The following is a 17,363-nucleotide window of genomic DNA, read 5'->3' as shown; positions in this document are numbered from 1 at the left end:
GCCTGGTCAACCGTACACTTGGAGCTTGTGTGCACTGATACGGGAGCATGTGGAAGATTGTATTAATGGGCACTCAGGAATGTGGCTACTCGTTTAATGACAGTCGTGCATGTGACTGATCGAGTGCGTGAACTATTGTGCATGTAGAGGTGATCGTGTGTGTGGAGACTAGCGTGTATGTGGACACAATCATGCGCATGGAGATGATCGTGAACCTGGAGGTGTATGCGCACTTAGAGGCAATAAGAGGACTCAACATCTCTAGAAGATGTCTTAGAGGCAAGCTTTGAATGTCTAGACCAAAAGCTTGTGCCACATCAAAACAAGACTTAGCACTGGTAGCAGGGGCGCGAGATTTTGTACCATGAACTTCAACACCTAGGGGATTGGATTTGGTACAGCACTGTTCCTTGCACAAAACTATACAGAAGAAGCAGATTGGCACTCCTGTTAATCAGACTGATCAGTAGTCCTGTACATCAGTGAATTCTCCCTCAGCAAATGTCACATCGAAAGATTCAGTAGATCTCTGCAAGAGGTGAAGGTGTAGCAGCAGTGGCAGCGTGTTACCGTTTCTTTCTTTCACAAAAGAGAGAGAGATCATCTAGGAAGGGGGGAGGGATAGTGCATTTCCATCCAGACCAACAATGTGTACTCAGATTATACTGTACAAGAGTTGGTAGCGCACCTCCATCCACAACAACAATAAGTACTCAGATTATACAAGTTGTGAGAACCTATGGTTTTTTCCCATTATACGACAACTCTCGATCCTCACTCCTCCAACCACGGGACCGAGAACAGAAAAAATTTATGAGAGTACCCTCTATCAAGGTCTCTGCAATCTCCTTAGTGTTGCGTGCACTAATGTTTCTTCCTACTATAGGACAACTCTTGCCACTCAAGAAGGGAGGCATCTGGTACCTCACTGTCTCTCCCACGGGGAAAGAAATGGTAGGAGTTACGGTATGAGTTACGGTATGCAACTACAGTAGTATCGATCGGACTTCCAGGACATCTATGATGATGTCTTTACTCGTTCTTCTTCAGAAGTTGCAGAGAAGACTCGGTGAAGAGGAGGCAGGGAGAAGGGAGAAATTGAAGTTTGTAATGAAGGCCAATGATAATGTCTGCACAGGGAAAGAGACCCCAGCACCACAACCAAGCAATACATTCTTTGCACATTCTGGGACTGGCAGGCACTGAAGGAAAAAAGGGCAGCTCCCTTCATACCTGGAGTCAAAGGAACTGTTCTTTCAACAAAGCAACAGCAATACCAAAGGAAAACCATCTTTAACTTCTCGTTGTCGTCGTTATACAGGCACATATACACAAGAGAGAACAGCAACAGACATGCTGCCCCAGCAGGAATAAGTAGGTTAGACAACAGCAGGTAGCAAAAAAAACCTGTCCCACAATTAGTTATAAAGAAACACTGTACAGCCATGGCTTCTTCTATCATTATCCTCAAAAGATGACTGTCTGTAAGACCAGTTATCTAATCTGAAAGAAAAAGCAAAAGATTAAAATACCCAGATAAGGAAGCAGAGAAGTACATCTGTACGCCCCTGTGTCCAAAGTCAAAATTCAGGTTATTCTACCAGGTGGGTGGGAGGGGCATAACAGTCACTTGCAAGCTACTACCACTACCATATTGAAAACTTAAACAGCCATTTCCAGCCTATCAAAGGTGGAAGGTTTGTATTTATGTGTAGGATCAAGTCTGAATTTACAGTACTGTACTACCTAATCACTATTACAAAATTCTAGATTTAAATATTAATAAGGCACATTGTTCATCATGATCCTTTAATACAAAATTTTTTCATATGAATATTTTTATTTCAAAGATGTGCAAGAGTGATATTTTCTACCAAAAATTTTATTGCCTCCAAAATTTATACACACTACATTTCTTAGCCCCTTGTGGCCACGGGGGCATAAAAACAATTAGAATAACGCCAACGTATCCCTGCGTGTCATAAGAGGCGACTGAAAGGGACGGGACGAAGGGGCTGGGAACCCCCTCTCCTGTATTATAATCCTGTGAGACATCAAAGAAGTGATGCTGGGGGGAGAGTGACTGCTCCCCGCACTCTAGTTTTGGGGTGTTTGAATGTGCGTGGATGTAGTACGATAGAGAGTAAAAGATGTGAGATTGGAAGTGTGGATATCTTGGCTTAGTGTGAGACAAAGATAAAAGGGAGAGGTGAAGTGATGTTCGGTGAAATGTCTGGTAGTGTCTGGGATTGAAAGGGGAAGAGAAAGAGAAGGTGTGGCTTTATTGCTGAGTGAATGAATGACAGGTAAAGTAGTGGAATGGAAGGAGATATCATCTAGGTTAATGTGGGTAAGGAATGTTGGGCTTTTGTCAGTGCGTATGGGCCAGGTTGTGAGAAAAGTGAAGAAGAGCGGAATGAGTTCTGGAATGAATTAACTAGGTGTGTAGAAGGACTGGATAGAAGGAATTATGTAGTTGTAATGGGTGACTTAAATGCTAGAGTGGGCGCTGGAGAGGTAGAAGGTGTCATTGGGAAGTATGGCGTACCAGGTGAAAATGAGAGTGGTGAGGGTGAGAACAGGTGTAAGATATGAGTTAGCAGCTAGAGTGGATATGAATCTGTTGAGGTGGTTTGGTTATGTTGAGAGAATGGAAAATGGCTGTCTGCTAAAGAAGGTGATGAATGCAAGAGTTGATGGGAGAAGTACAAGAGGAAGGCCAAGGTTTGGGTGGATGGATGGAGTGAAGGAAGCTCTGGGTAATAGGAGGATAGATGTGAGAGAGGCAAGAGAGCGTGCTAGAAATAGGAATGAATGGCGGGCGATTGTGACGCAGTTCCGGTAGGCTCTGCTGCTTCCTCCGGTGCCTTGGAAGACCGCGGAGGCAGCAGCAGTAGGGGATTCAGCGTTATAAAGCTTCATCTGTCGTGGATAACGGGGGAGGGTGGGCTGTGGCACCCCTAACAGTACCAGCCGAACTCGGTCGAGTCCCTTGTCAGGCTGGGAGGAACATAGAGAGGAGAGGTCCCCTTTTCTGTTCCATTTGTTTGATGTCGGCTACTCCCAAAATTGGGGGAAGTGCCTTGGTATATATATGTATGTACTTTTCTTATAAACTATCACTGCTTAAAAGACACTGTAGAAAAAAAAATTAATAAAATACTTTGCATGGATTCATAAATAAAAACTACTCAACTTATGCATTATTCAGCCTCTATAGCTTGTTCACAAATATACTAGACAAAAAGGATACGGATCTCAGAGACAGACCTGAGAGGGCTATGACTTCCCTCGCCACCACTGCTAAAATCATGAAATGTTTGGTTATTTAACCAATATTGCCCAGAATAATTTTGCTGATCTGGTCGATAATGATAATTCTGTTGAATTATCGGAGAATCATAATTTTGTTGAGCTGGTTGAGAATCGTAATTTTGTTCAGCTGGACGAGAATCATAATGTTGCTGCGTTGGTCGTGAATCATAATCATGTTGAGTTGGTTGAGAATCATAACTTTGATGAAATGGGCGAGAGCCTCCTTTGAAGAAGTCCAGGACTTCATATGGTCTACTGACTGGTATTGCATCCACTTTACTATTTGGATAGACCTGGCTCTCAAAATCCCATATGCCAGTTGTCCATCTTGCAGCTGAGTTTGAAGTGGTATATATCTGTTTATCAAAAAAATACAAGCAATCAAATTACTTTTCTCCTTATGAAAAACTTAGCTAAATAAGTCATAGGTGATAAATTAGAAAAAAATTATAAAATTGGAAATAATTTGTATTTTTCCTACCGATACAAACCTGTGGCTATTTATAGGGGTATTATTTTTGGCGAAGCTGAAAGACGAACCATTAGACTTTTAGCGAGAGTTAACCGCCCAAAACCGCTATTTACTGAGGGGGGGGTGGAGGGTAGTAGCTACCCCTCTCACTTACACACCTGTGACTGTAACTCACTTTGCTTGGATGTAAGACTTCAAGGAGGACTGGGTTGGTGGACAAATCTGTATAAATAGTTAAGAGGTTTGTATCGTTAGGAAAAATACAAATTACTTCTAAATTTGTCATTTGTTCCGTAACTGAAATACAAACCAACGCTACTTAAAGGGGTTGACTCATCCATTAGGAGGGTGGACATTCCTGCCAATCTGGCTTTTTGGCTTATACCCAGGGATTCCTCTTTGAGTGTGTTAGCACACAGTAAGTGAAAACCATACACCTCGCTAAAACCTTGCTATGCATGGTCTGCAGCCTACACAAGCTGTGTGTTTGTGATACTAGCAATATGGCTGTCAAGGTAATAGCTCTTCAGAATCATAGGAATCATCCGAGGTCACTAAGACATTCTCAATACCACCTCGCCAGGGTATGGGGACGTAACAGTATTGACACTATACCAGGATACACAAAGGAACAATGGTTTACCTGCAGTTGGTTGAGGTCAGCTGTGCACGGGACTTTGGATGCTGATTTCCCCGAGAGGAGAGGATGAAAAAAATAAAGAGCCAGTCTTTCTTATTGATTCACTCAGACTGAAACCGGATAACCAATTACCTAACCTCCTGCTACTTGTCCAACAAGGAAATCGAGGTGTTAAACCAGTTGTTATGCAGCCACCACAGGACCGACAGAAAATGTATAGCATCTCCTATGGGCTACATCTTGCAGGTAGTGGGCGGTGAAGGCAGTTTGACACTTCTAAACGCCCACTTATAAAACCTGCGCCATAGAGTAGTTTCATTTAAACGCCAGGGGCATAGCAACGTCCTGGATGTCGTGTGCTCCGGGTCGCAGTATCGGAGGAGGATCTGGATTCAGTGCAAGGTCAATGATCTTGTGAATAGACGCAGCGATGGTGTTCTTCGTGATCCTCCTCTTGACCTTCCCCGTGCTGATGAAGTGTGTTGACACTCAAGGTGAGCTCACATAGTTTCCTTGAGGAAGGGCCCCAGTTTTTCATTGGCAAAGTAACCATTGATCTGGATCATTGGTGATGTTCTGAAGGACTTCCAGACCAAAGGGTTTGGATTCTGGGATCTGAGCTCCTAGAAACTAGGTTAATCATTACTTGACCCATTGTTGTGAATGAGAGACGTTAAGGGTGTCCAATGGGCTTCGCCGACTCTCTTGGCAAAAGCCAACATGAGTGGGAGACCTGTCTTCAAGGTCAGGGGACCTTTTCTGCTTATAGTGCTGAAACGAGGTCTACTATCCGACTAAGGGTCAAAACTCTGTATGAGGGGCAATGCTTTTGTGGAGAAAGGTTAATTCCTTCCGATCTGAGGGCAAGGGTCAACGACTAACGGTGGCCTTTCCTTGCCGAGACCAAGAGAAGCACTTCTCCCAAAGGTAACTGAGGAACACCCCTAATAATGGCATAGTGGTATCAACGGGAGGGATACCCCTTCCATGATACCAGCTTACAGTCCACTTAGCCTGGATTGGCCGAAGCTAAAGATCTATCCAGCTATCCAGACATTCTCTTTGCAACCTGTTGAGGGAAAACTCCTTGCAAGAGAAGGAGTTTGATAGTCTCCAGGTGTGAAGTCGCAGCAAAGATACTGCTTTGTGGAAAATGTTCACATGTGGCTGTCTAGAGTCACTGAGGGGGTCCTCTCAGGATTTCTGTCGGGAGTTTATAAGTCGACTAGGCATAAAGAGTCTATTGGGCAAGACGAATCTTGCTGATGGGACGAGTCTGCTAGGCAAGACGAGTCTAGCGGGAGAAACGAGTCTGATGGCCTGTTCCCAAAGATCAGAGGCGGGAATGGAAGAATCCAATTCCCGTAGGATCTTTCAGGATGTACGTCAGTAGGTGAGACGAGTCTTCTAATGAGAGAAGACTGCTGATGACGAGGCCTGCTCTGAAGGGAAAATGGAGGAGAAAGGGTGAACCCAATTCCCATGGGAGGAATCCCCAAAGGGGAGACCAATCAGGAAAAGGAAGATTCTCTCGAGCAAGCAGGAAGATTGCTGCATAATGGCTGGTAGAGGAACTATTCCCTCAACAGGGGAGTGGATGAATCCTTCTCTTTGCTGGAAGAATACTCCTAAAAGGAAGAGGGAAGTCTTTCACACAGGAAAGACACAATCAACATCTGCTGCCGTAATTGGTGATTATGCCCCCCAATGGATAGGAGAGTTCTAGCACCTAGAGGCAATCCTCTTAGCCGTACTCTCTGTTTCCCGTCCAAGTTCTAGCCCAAGTTGAAGGTCAACATCGGCGTTGTACGAGAAATGAGCCAGAGCTCAAACTGAGTTCCCCTAGAAGAGGGTTGGTACCTCTTGGCCCCTGAAATGTTGCCCTCATCTCTGAGACGTTTAAGAGGCGGTCCTGTTCGGGCTCTGACCACAGCCCAGAGGCCAAGTGGTGCAGCATACCCCAACCCCATTGCAAGAAATATAATTAAAGAGGTCTATGCTTGTTAATGCCTCAAGAGACAACACAATACGGAATAATATAACAAACATTAAAATCAATTTATATTTCTGTCCTTAACCCTAGGACTAAAATGGGTGTCTGAGGTTGGAAATTCAATTCAGAGAATTCAGGATTGTACAGACAGGAAAGATCAATTTCAAGTTTGTTACTTGCTCCTATGCTTATACGTATTAACCTTTCATCCTTTAAAATTGGGAGACGTACCCATTGTAGAAGGAAGTCCCCCTAAATAAAAAACTGGAAGGCTCTTTTCTTCCCTTTACATATGATCCTTCTTGATCCTATACAGGAGCAAGGAAGGAACTTCAACTACCAATTAACTGCTAATTATAAGGATGTAAAAACTGTTAGGGATTTTACCATTACTTACTTCAAAGGAATCCAGTACTGGGACAAAAAACATCATATTTTCCTAACAGGAAGATGACGTTGGCAGTGCTAAACTAAGCAAATCAAGAGAAATGTTTGATTAAAAAGTAACCAATCCTCCCCCTTACCAGAAGGATATAGGAGTTGCTTGTTAGCAGACAAAGTCTCAAGAAAGGTCCTCCGTCATGTCATTCACTAGCATCAGAGGTCCTACAAGCATGCAATGATTCTGGTTGATGAAACCCATTGAGAGTGGAACAAGAAAGTGGCAGAAGAACCAGTAATTCCACCTCCCCTCAAGCCTTATGCCAAATGAGTTACCTTAGACAAGATGGATACAAAGACCCTTGACGGAGCTGGGAATATTATATAACTAATGAGCAGCCACCTAATGCCAGGGAAAGGAGTCCAAGGGGCTGTGGGCAACATCCCTAAAGTAGGAAGGGGTAAAGGTGGTTTGAAAACTTCACATCCAAGTATGCACATAGACAAAGAGGAACACTACTGATAGGGCTAGGCTTGTGATTTCCCAATGAGAGGGCAGAAATAAGTATTGACCAAAATCACACATGTAAGCAAGTACATTAGCCTCACCAAGCATGACTGAATAGTGTCTGTACACTTCAACTTGCTTCTGCTGGGGATGATTAGAAGGATGTGACACTCACATGTGAGGTGATGAGTTCTCCTCAGGTAGCACCAAAGTGTCCTGAGGTGACACCAGGTACCTTTGCATGACTTACGCTGATGGATACGATCAAGATGGTCCCAAACTAGTGTTTGAGACCAATTTGTACTAGATCTTCTTTTCACATTCAGAGACAACGGAAGTGACAGAACTTACATCAAAAGTCTAACATGAAGAAGAGTCTGAAACTCTTCTACTCTCTTGCCCATTAAGAGAACAGAGACAGTCTTAAGGGAAAGAGCTCATGAAGCCTGCCTAAAGCAATCTCCAAGTAACTGCCAGCAGGCGAGATCTTTCAGTCCCTCCCAAAGGATAAGACCAAATGTCAGAAGTCCTTAGGAACTTTTTCTTTAGAGGATTCCTTCACAACTACTACCACTGATTCTTCCTTCTGAGAATAAGCATCCTAAAGAGAGAACAGGAGAGGGAAGGCAGAGTTAGTACAGGAGGAAGAAGAGAGAGCACAACCAATTCTCCGATTGACAACCATTCTTCCATGCTGCCATGAATGGATCAGCATTTCCTATTGATCAGGAATGGCTGTGCTACCTCTCTGAGATTACTATTAAGAGTATAAAGAAAAGTTCCCAATTGAACAGAATTACAAGATATTTCTTCCTTTACTTGAGAACAAGATCAGACTCACCATAATTGCGATCCTCAGATTGTAATAAGAACAAGTACTGTAGTCTAGTTCTCCTCAAGGAAAAACTGTGAAGAGGTTATTCCAAGAAACCTTAGCTTAAACATTCAGGTAGACTCTCATGTGAAAATTTAAGAAACATAATTGACTCTTAAAATTACATACTCTAGCCCCTTGAGTAACCAAAAGCATGAAGTCTTCCTTTCTGGAAGCTTAGTATAGAGCAAAAGTTACAACTGAGCACAGCCTGACAAGTAGCGATTCGGCCAAAAGAAATATGGACTTGTGCTCTGACTATACAACAACTCTTGAAAAGCCAACTGGATAGGACTAGAGAAGGTTGTATAATGTTTCCAGCACAAAAAATTATGGATTGTTTCATCTCTATGGCATGTCCAGACATGGAACATTGAAGGTAAAACTGGAACGGATTTAGATGGAAGAACGTTGAGGGAATATGCAAGTTAAGGCAAGGCAAGGCATTCCCTTACTGACAGCAAGGAGACACTCTGCCTCACTTATACCCCCTTCTTTTTCTTCTAACATTCCTCCTGGACTGAACCTGGGAAGGGAAAGAAAGGGTGGAGCAGGGTCCAACCTCTTCTGGAAGAAGAATCCGCTGATGGTCATTGCTACGATTTGGAGAAGGCCAGGACCTTCCTCAAGTTAAATGGCATGGACACCTACCACGGCTTGCTGACAGTCTCTCTCATAAGAGATAATGCATAGTAGATTAAGGCATACTGATATATGGCATCCACTTCCACTGATGCCTCAAAGTCACTCTCCTAAGAGGTAGATGAGGAACCCAGCACCTATTTGATATGTACAGCAACTACTGTCTCTGTGCCCATAGGTGCATCAAAGCTAGAGACTATTATGTGCTCTTTAACCATTCTGGGAATTGTTACCTCTCCCTAGAATAGGAATGCTCAAATCTGAAACAGATCCGGATATGTATAATTAGTAAGCAGACGATAAATCATGTGCAAACAATTGTATTCCATATCTGGGAAACAATCCTTGGTACCAAAGAACAATTGTGGTACCATGTACCCCTTCTCTGATGAACGTGTGGGGTCTTGTGGTCAGCCTAGGTTGGTGCTTGGAAGTCCAGAGAGAGGATCAGTCCCTGACCAGCTTGGCTTATTCCACAACACACTAGTGCCAAAGACCAGTACTGAGCTATGGTATCTCCTATTTCAGAAGTACCAATGTGCCTCGGGAAAGAAAAGTGGCTGCCACACCAGGCTCAAAATCACTAACTGAACCTGAAGGTAAAAGTTACTGTACATGAGTAAGAAAAAAGCCTGTATCATGACAGAAATGGGAAAAGTGAGTATATACAATCACACCCTCCCCATCCTAAATTGGTGATACTCCACTCACCTGCACTTGGTGTAACAGCAGTAACTACCACTGGTTCATGTTTAACTTGACTGGCACTGAAGGTACTAGCTAGTAGGTTAATAGCCTCAATCACTCCCAAAGGAGGAGAGCAACTACTTCCAACATACTTTTAGCAAAAGGCCTTCCCAAACAACTATCTTCTTTGTCTTCTTCTCAAGGAAGAAATGTTCAACAATGAAAATGGAGAAGGAAGAAAAGATTGGTAGAGGAGGAAAGAGAGGGTAAAATATCCTTCTCCTTGCCGTCCATTCTTCCTTGCTGTCAAAAAAGAATCATAGTCTGTGAAACAGACTATGACTGCACTCCCTTGGAGTGGGAACCTACAAGAGCTTCCTCTGTTGCTACACAAAGCAGTATACTGAGGATTTTGCCAGAAGGAGCAAACTAGGAACACTAACTGACACTAAACTACACATGGATCATCATCCAAGGAGCACTGTCAGTGGAAAGAGTGCCCACCAGACGAATAATTTTCATTAGTGGGCACCTATGTATTCAGTGTAAATTGGATGACTCCGACCCAAGGCTGAGAACTTACCACTAAGCGAGACAAGTAATTTCTGATTGGAAGACAGAGACCAACACTCTGGAGGGGTGGGGGCACTTACAGTCTGCTTTTCACAAAAGTTCACAACACATGGGGTTTTGAAACTTTGTATACAGTACTAATAAGAACAAAATTCACTCAATGCCATAATTTAGCTTTTGGTGCACTTCCAACTATAAGCAAGAGCACTCACAAAAAAATCAACATGTCACAAAGAAAGAAAAGATACAAAGGATGAGAAAACAGTTTAACCTTACTTCCATACATGTTGTTGCCAAAGACAAAAGTGGCTATTCTGTGACAGGCAAGGTGGGTATGTGCAGGGTTTCCCCTTGTGCCACCTGTCATTACCAACTATCTTGTTAACAAGTCAATGGTCATTCCAGCACCATTGAAGACATATTCGTATTTTAGAGGAAGAAAGCATGTATAAGCACGGGAATAAATTATAAAACCCTGTAGTTCTTTATCTCCAGAAGGTTTTTCTGGATGTAAATACTTACCTCTCAAAAGCTGATTAAGAATATATGTTTGATACTTATTTAAAGAATATTTCATTGTAAAAGTTAAATAAAGACAGTACAGGCTAAAAAAAGGTGACTTACCTGGGAGGGTATCTGAGAAGGAAGCTGGGAAAAAGAGACATCATCTTCGGGTGGAGGAGCCACATCAAATGGATTGGTGTTGAAGCTACATAGATGTATAGAAAGAAAAAGAACATCAAGTTTTTAGGATGACTCAATAACAAAGTGGTAAGGAATACTGTACGGTCATAAGACATCAAATATAATCTTTGCTTTTTGTATTTCTGCCATAAACCCTATCAATTTGGCAAATTGTCTCAGCTAAGAATAGGAAAGGTACTTTTCTCAGTTTAACCTTTGGTTCTTTTAGTTTTCAAGCCACAAATTATAAGCACTGTTCACAAAAAAAAATCTGACACTGTTCGTGGGTCTTTATATTTCTAGATTTGATATTATGTGCGGTACTGTAGAGCAGTTTTTTGTTACCATGAAAATTAGTACAACTGTCGTCTGATAGGATTGGGATGTTTTGCACTTCTATTTTCTATAAATAAAGCACAATATCACATCACTGTAAGCCAAAATGTTCATTGTGTAACATACACAAATCATAATTTGAAGTTATTAGCATAACTTTCAAGTTAACGATGAGTTGCCTCCCACAAAATAAAAAAAAAAAAACAGAAAGAAATGGTCTTGCAAGCATTAATATTGCAGTGCCGTACTGTATTCAAATTATCTAGTAGATTTTTTCTTGAACATATCTTTACAAATATAATCAATCATTCATAGAGACCACACTTTCCCTTTAAACTTTATGCAGTCTAAAAATATTATCCTAACCTGACTGCTATTTATAATCGAAAAGTTTAAACAAAACATTTTTATCATGTAGCAGAATTTCTATTGGTCATTTCAAAATTATATTTTTGTCATTTTGTTTCAGTAAAAAAAAATGTTTAAACATTTTCTGAAAAGGAAAAGACATAATACTTATGAAGAGAGAGCTGCCAATGATATTGTTTACAGTTGTTGTGCTGACGTATAAATCAATACAAGTATGATAAGGAAGATGTGGGAGAAAGTACTAATGTATGAAGGGAACTATTCATACAAATACAGTTGTATTTGTTTCATGTACATGAATTACTATACAGTCCTCATTAAAGAAAAAAATTGTAAACATGACAAATTTGGAAATAATTTTTCCTAACTATACAAACCTGGAGCTCTTTACAGTGGAGATATATATTGACAATAGCTGAAACCACCCATTAAGCTTTTCACAAGGGGTAATTACTCTCCGGTAGTTAGCGGAGGGGGAGTGGGGGATAGACCAGCCATCTCACTCACACCTGCATCTAGCTTGTGATCGTCAGAATGTATGATCGTGAGCACTGATTGGTTGGACAAGATAATTCTAACCAATCAGCGATCAGGAAACTTTTCCGAGCTAAAAGGGCACCGCCGCGAGTCGGTGCAAATATGCATCGCTAAAAGAAGTGGACTATAGTTCATAATCATGAGCGTCAGCTCGTATTTAGTGTCTGGCTTGTGCCCGTTATCATGAGAGTCTTGTTCGTGCTCGCGATCACGAACATCTAGTTCATGATTGTGAGCTGATACCTCTTGATATGAGCCTATAGTTCTCGATTAAGAGCGTCTAGCCTGGGATACGGGCTCATCGCTTGTGATCGGGAACGTCTAGCTCGTGATCGCAAGCATCTCGTTCGTGATTAAGAGTGTAGCTCATGATCTTTACCACAAGACGCTCGTGATCATGATCATGAAAGTCTTGCTCGTGACCATGAAAGTGCAACTCATGATCGAGAGCGTGAGAGAGAGCGTCGTGACCGCGATTTTAGTCGCAAGCGTCTTGCTCACAACTGCGAGCGTGTAACTCACAACTGCGAGCGTGTAACTCACGACCGCGAGCATGAGCATCTCTGACGTGATCGCAATCAGGTACGTAACTCACGATCGTGAGTGCAAGCGCGATCGTGAGCGTCAAGGTATTGATCAAGTGTGTTTAGCTTGTGATCGCGACCACAAGACACTCGAAATCACGGTCAGTGTTGTGCTCAACGTTATTAAGGGTTGTAGAGACTGGCGTCCCTATCGTGGTCACGAGCGTCTCACTCACAACCGCGAGAGTGTAATTCATGCTCGCTATCACTTGAACGTTCTCAATAGTTGTAGAGATCGACGTCATAATCATGGTCCCGAGCGTCTCGCTCACGACTGTGTAATTCACGCTTCGTGAGCGTGACCGCGAGGGTTGTAGAGAATGACGTCACAATCATGGTCACGAGAGTCTCGCTAGTGACCATGTAACTCACACTCGTGATCACAAGCGTCCTTAAAAATTAAGAGACTAGTGTCACAATCTTGGTCACAAGCTTCTCGTTCGTGACCAAGAGTGTACCACACGATCGTGAACGTGAGCGTCTCGCTCGCGATCACGATTATTTAGCTCGTGATCGTGAGCGTCCTCAAAGGTTTCAAAGGTTGAGGAAAGACTAGTGTCGTAATTGTGGTCACGAGAGTTTCACTCGCAATCGTGAGCGTGTAGCTCACAATCATGAGCGTGAGCGCTAACATGAGCCGAGACTACGATCGTCATGAGCTTGTGACCGTGAGTGTATAACTCACGATCTTCAGCGTGATCGCAAACGTGGGCAAAGGTTGTGTAAAGACTCTCCCTCTGAGTGGGAATATCTTACACCTGGAGGCAAATCTCCGAGCAGCACTCTGTTGCCCTTCAACGAATTCTATCTCAAATGAAGGTTAACATAAAGTGTTGCTAGAGAAAAAGCCAAGGCTTAATTCTGAGTTGTTCCCTAAGGGATTTCCCTAACGGAATCCTACCAGAGTAATCATCCAAAGGTTAACCTAACAGGAGTTCGTTTTCAAGAAGAACGTTGAGATCGCGATAACCTACGATCCCGAGATTGTAGCGTTCTCTGTTCAATCTTTGATCATCACAAAAGACTCACTAATGGGTGTCTAACATCTGATTGTCGCAAACGACAATCTGACCGACCAGGATGAGGAGGTGGTGAGTCTTGTCCCTGTGATCACTGAACAGAATAAATTCTGAACTCGCCACTGGATTGTTGCAAATGAAATCCTGACCGATCAGGAATACGAGATGATGAGTCTTGCCCCTGCAATCATTGAACAGAATAAATTCTGAACTCATCATTGGATTGTCGCGAACGACATCCTGACCGACCAGGAAGAGGAGGTGATGAGTCTCGCCCCTGCGATCATTGAACAGAAGGAAAGTCTGTCAATTTGGCGATTGTCGAGCACGTCGTGGTTTGATGATCGTCCTTGATATCGCAATTCTCAACAGGCGGAGCTGCACTGTAGGGAGAGAGAAAAATTGCGGAATGTTGGGAGACGACGAGATCGGCAGAAGGCGAAGGAAGGGCAAACAGGAAGTAGACTTAATCAACGGCTAAGACATCAGCCGCAGCTACAGCCACCAACCTTGCCGCCCGATGTCGTCATGAAGCGCTGAGGGAAAAAAAAATAAAGAGAATTAAAAATTCCTCCGCTCCAGAAAAAAAAAAAAAAAAAAACACCTTTGTGGAATCATCAGCGCTGAGGAATCCTTCCGATAACTCGCAGAATAAACATCGACATCCGAAACCGCCACATTACTCTGGAATGGAGCGTCAGGTAAAAACTCAAGTCATATCTGTAATGAAAAGAATAAGCATAACGCAATAGTGGTAAATGGCTAAGCCTTGAAGGGAGAGAGAGGAGACGTCTGCTCTCTACCAGCCAAAAGTAAAAAGTGACGTGGTTCATTGGACCGTGAGTAGATATAGGTGGCTGGGTAATCCCCAACCACCCCCTACCCACTATTAGTGGTTAGGTAGTGTTACTACCTCGCACTTAAAATCTAAAGGCTGCCTTCGAGGTTTCGCAATAATAATATCCAATATAAATAGCGAAAGGTTTGTTAGTATGGGAACAAACCATTTAACTTCTTCAAATTCTAATACCAATGTACTGTACTGTACAGTATATCACTTATTTTCAAAATTTTATATCAAGTCAGAGAAGAGGTCAGTTTATCCCGTGTAGTCAACAATGATCAAAAATTCTTGGTATTAATAGGCCTGTGGTATGTTCCTCACTGACATAAATGAACACAAAAAAAAGAGAGAGAGAGAGAGAGAGAGAGAGAGAGAGAGAGAGAGAGAGAGAGAGAGAGAGAGAGAGAGAGAGAGAGAGAGAGAGAGAGAGAGAGAAATATTTGGATGTCTCAAAGACTTTTTAGCCCAACTGCGGAGACTATTTGCTTTTTAGTAGAGCAATTTGGTTTAAGCATTTAGAGAGTTCTTATGATCTTGTCTAACTTATTCTTGAACTTGTTTACCGTGTTACTGTTTATTACATCCGCTGGAAGTCTATTCAAGTATTTGCTATTTTGTATGCTAAGAAATTGCCACAATGAATGGTGTTGTATCTTTTCAATTCCAGTTTCTATCCGTTACCTCTGGTCTGTTTTGTGCTAAGCGTGAATAGATTGTTGTAATCTACATTTGTTATTCCCTTAAGAATTTTGAATGCCTCTATTAACTATCCCCTTAGTCGTCGAGTTTGTAAATCAAATAAGTTCAAATGTTTCATCCTCCGTCAATATCCAAATTGCCTTAGTGTTGGAACTAGTCTGGTGACCCTAGCTTGTACTGCTTCCAGTCTACCTATATCCTTCTGAATACTTGTAGCCCAAAATTGGACTCCGTATTCAAGATGAGACCTAACTAGTAATGAGCACAGCTGTAGTACAGTGTCTTTGTTTTTATATTTGAATTGTCTCTTTATGCAGCCCATTAGTTTCTGTGCTTTCTTTTCAGCTTTTATGCTCTTTTTGGTGAACTTCAGATCCTAGCTGATAATACTGAGATCTTACTACTGATCCCACTTTCTATTTCATTACCCAGCAGTAAGTAATCTGATTGTGGGTTACTTTAACCTATTTGCATAACTTTACACACACACACACACAGAGGAAAACCATTACCTTCAATGATAAATGCATAATGACTTCTACATAAGATTCATAAAAAATAAGCACGAATACCCTGTGTACTTTACATCAAAACCAAAAGTTTATAGTAACACTTACCTATTGGCAGTCATTTTTATCTATGGTAGTTGTGTATTTTGAAACACTTACAAAACTCCTCTGAAAATAAAACAAGAATAATAACATCTCTAGGAAATTACAATAAAAATGACTAGAGGAAACTACCAAATCAATTAGTCTAAACACAATCATTATAACTTCCAATTGATATAACACTTTCAAAATAAGGAAAATAACTTCTTTACAATAGGCCTAATGTCATCCAAGTGTAAAACTGTACAGTAAAGTGATTCAGCAGTATTAGAGCATCAACTTTCTATCAAAAAATGTTATTTCATCTTAAAAGTTACTGTAAGACCTTCAACACTTATTTATAGCCAGGTACACATGCAAAACCATGTAGGCCTAGTGAAAAAATATTTCAAATTTCTTTAATCAACTTGTATTTTTCCTAACTATACAATTATATGACTTCGGCGAAGATGAAAATGACCATTTAAACTTTGAACAAGGTAGTGGTAGTTAGTAGTAGTGGGTGGCGGGTAGGTACTGCCCACTCACCAGATTACGTAACCTTTATTCTAACCTTAACCTAGGACTTGCAGGGTGACTGAGGTAGGCAGTGTAACTTAAAGGTCTCAGATTTGTATAGTTGTGCAGTATACTGTGATTAGGAAAAATACTAATTAAAAAATGTGATTTGTTCCTACACATGGAGACTCATCCTAGGGAAGGGAGGAAGTCCATAAACTCAATCTGGGTGGCTTATTAACCTGAAAAATGTCAATACAGTTTGGTCTTGGAGAAGAGCGAAAGTGTTGGCTCCTGTCGACCTCTCAGCAACCTGAGCATGGAGATGTCGCAAGTGTTAAGCTAGGTCCCTACTGGAAGACTAGCAGGTGGTCATGGAGATATCTATAAGGAGATGTGAGGAATGGGGCCATATATTTCACTCAATCCTACCACTCATCTCAAAAGATGAGGGAGAAACTTATCACAGAACTTGCCTGAAAAGAGAATTTATTTGGTCATGAGGCTTGCCTGCATCTAGCGTCCAATCAACAATGCATAACGGAGCGACTATTGCAACCCTAAGGGGAAAAAGAAAGAGGAGAATTAAGCGTGCCAAGTGAACTCTGCATGTATGCTTACAAACAACTCTGGAGAGAACTAGGCTAGAACCTTAGGAGGAAGGACTGTATGGAAATTTTTGGCTAAAGACACAAGATAACTTGGAAGGGACTCCTCACCAACGTCCCAGGACGGGGAAGAGCCGAGGAAAACCCTTGCAGAGGCAGATGTGCGCCCATCCTGTGCACCCAGCATCTAAAGCTTTAGAACCTGTTCCTTGGTTGGAGAATCTAACAGCCCCAATGAAGGCCCCGGGTGATGTAAGGTGTAAAACGAGTTAAGACTCCCTTCAATGGGAAGCGGCTGCTGCTATGCTAGGAGAAGCAATGGGGTCTTACTGACTAGAAAGTTGTCTGGCAGCAAACCAGTTATTCCCCTTGTACAATTGGCCTCCAGATTAAACAGAATGGGAAGAGGCAGGTGGGAGGGTACTAGCCGTGGGAGAAAGTCGGGATTTCTCCGACTTTGAGGGTGAACCTGAAGGCAAACAATCCTTT

The 17,363-nt window shown here is 42.1% G+C and overlaps 1 protein-coding gene across 2 annotated transcripts in view; it reads right to left on the bottom strand.

Annotated features, from left to right (window-relative positions):
• The window catches only part of LOC137647110 (probable ATP-dependent DNA helicase HFM1), a 335,745-nt gene that overhangs the window by 314,096 nt on the left and 4,286 nt on the right, over positions 1 to 17,363 (bottom strand). For both annotated transcript variants that reach the window (XM_068380341.1, XM_068380343.1), the window contains exons 2-4: positions 15,775 to 15,834; positions 10,710 to 10,794; positions 3,254 to 3,671 (exon numbers count right to left, since the gene is read on the bottom strand). In XM_068380341.1, coding sequence (XP_068236442.1) covers positions 3,254 to 3,671; positions 10,710 to 10,794; positions 15,775 to 15,788 — 517 coding nt within the window. In that variant the 5' untranslated portion in view covers positions 15,789 to 15,834. The remainder of the gene's footprint in view (positions 1 to 3,253; positions 3,672 to 10,709; positions 10,795 to 15,774; positions 15,835 to 17,363) is intronic.

Source organism: Palaemon carinicauda, chromosome 9, assembly GCF_036898095.1.
Source record: "Palaemon carinicauda isolate YSFRI2023 chromosome 9, ASM3689809v2, whole genome shotgun sequence".
Taxonomy (NCBI): Eukaryota; Metazoa; Arthropoda; class Malacostraca; order Decapoda; family Palaemonidae; genus Palaemon; species Palaemon carinicauda.
Note: the sequence above shows the minus strand (reverse complement) of the source record. Positions and strands in the feature narration are given on the sequence as shown.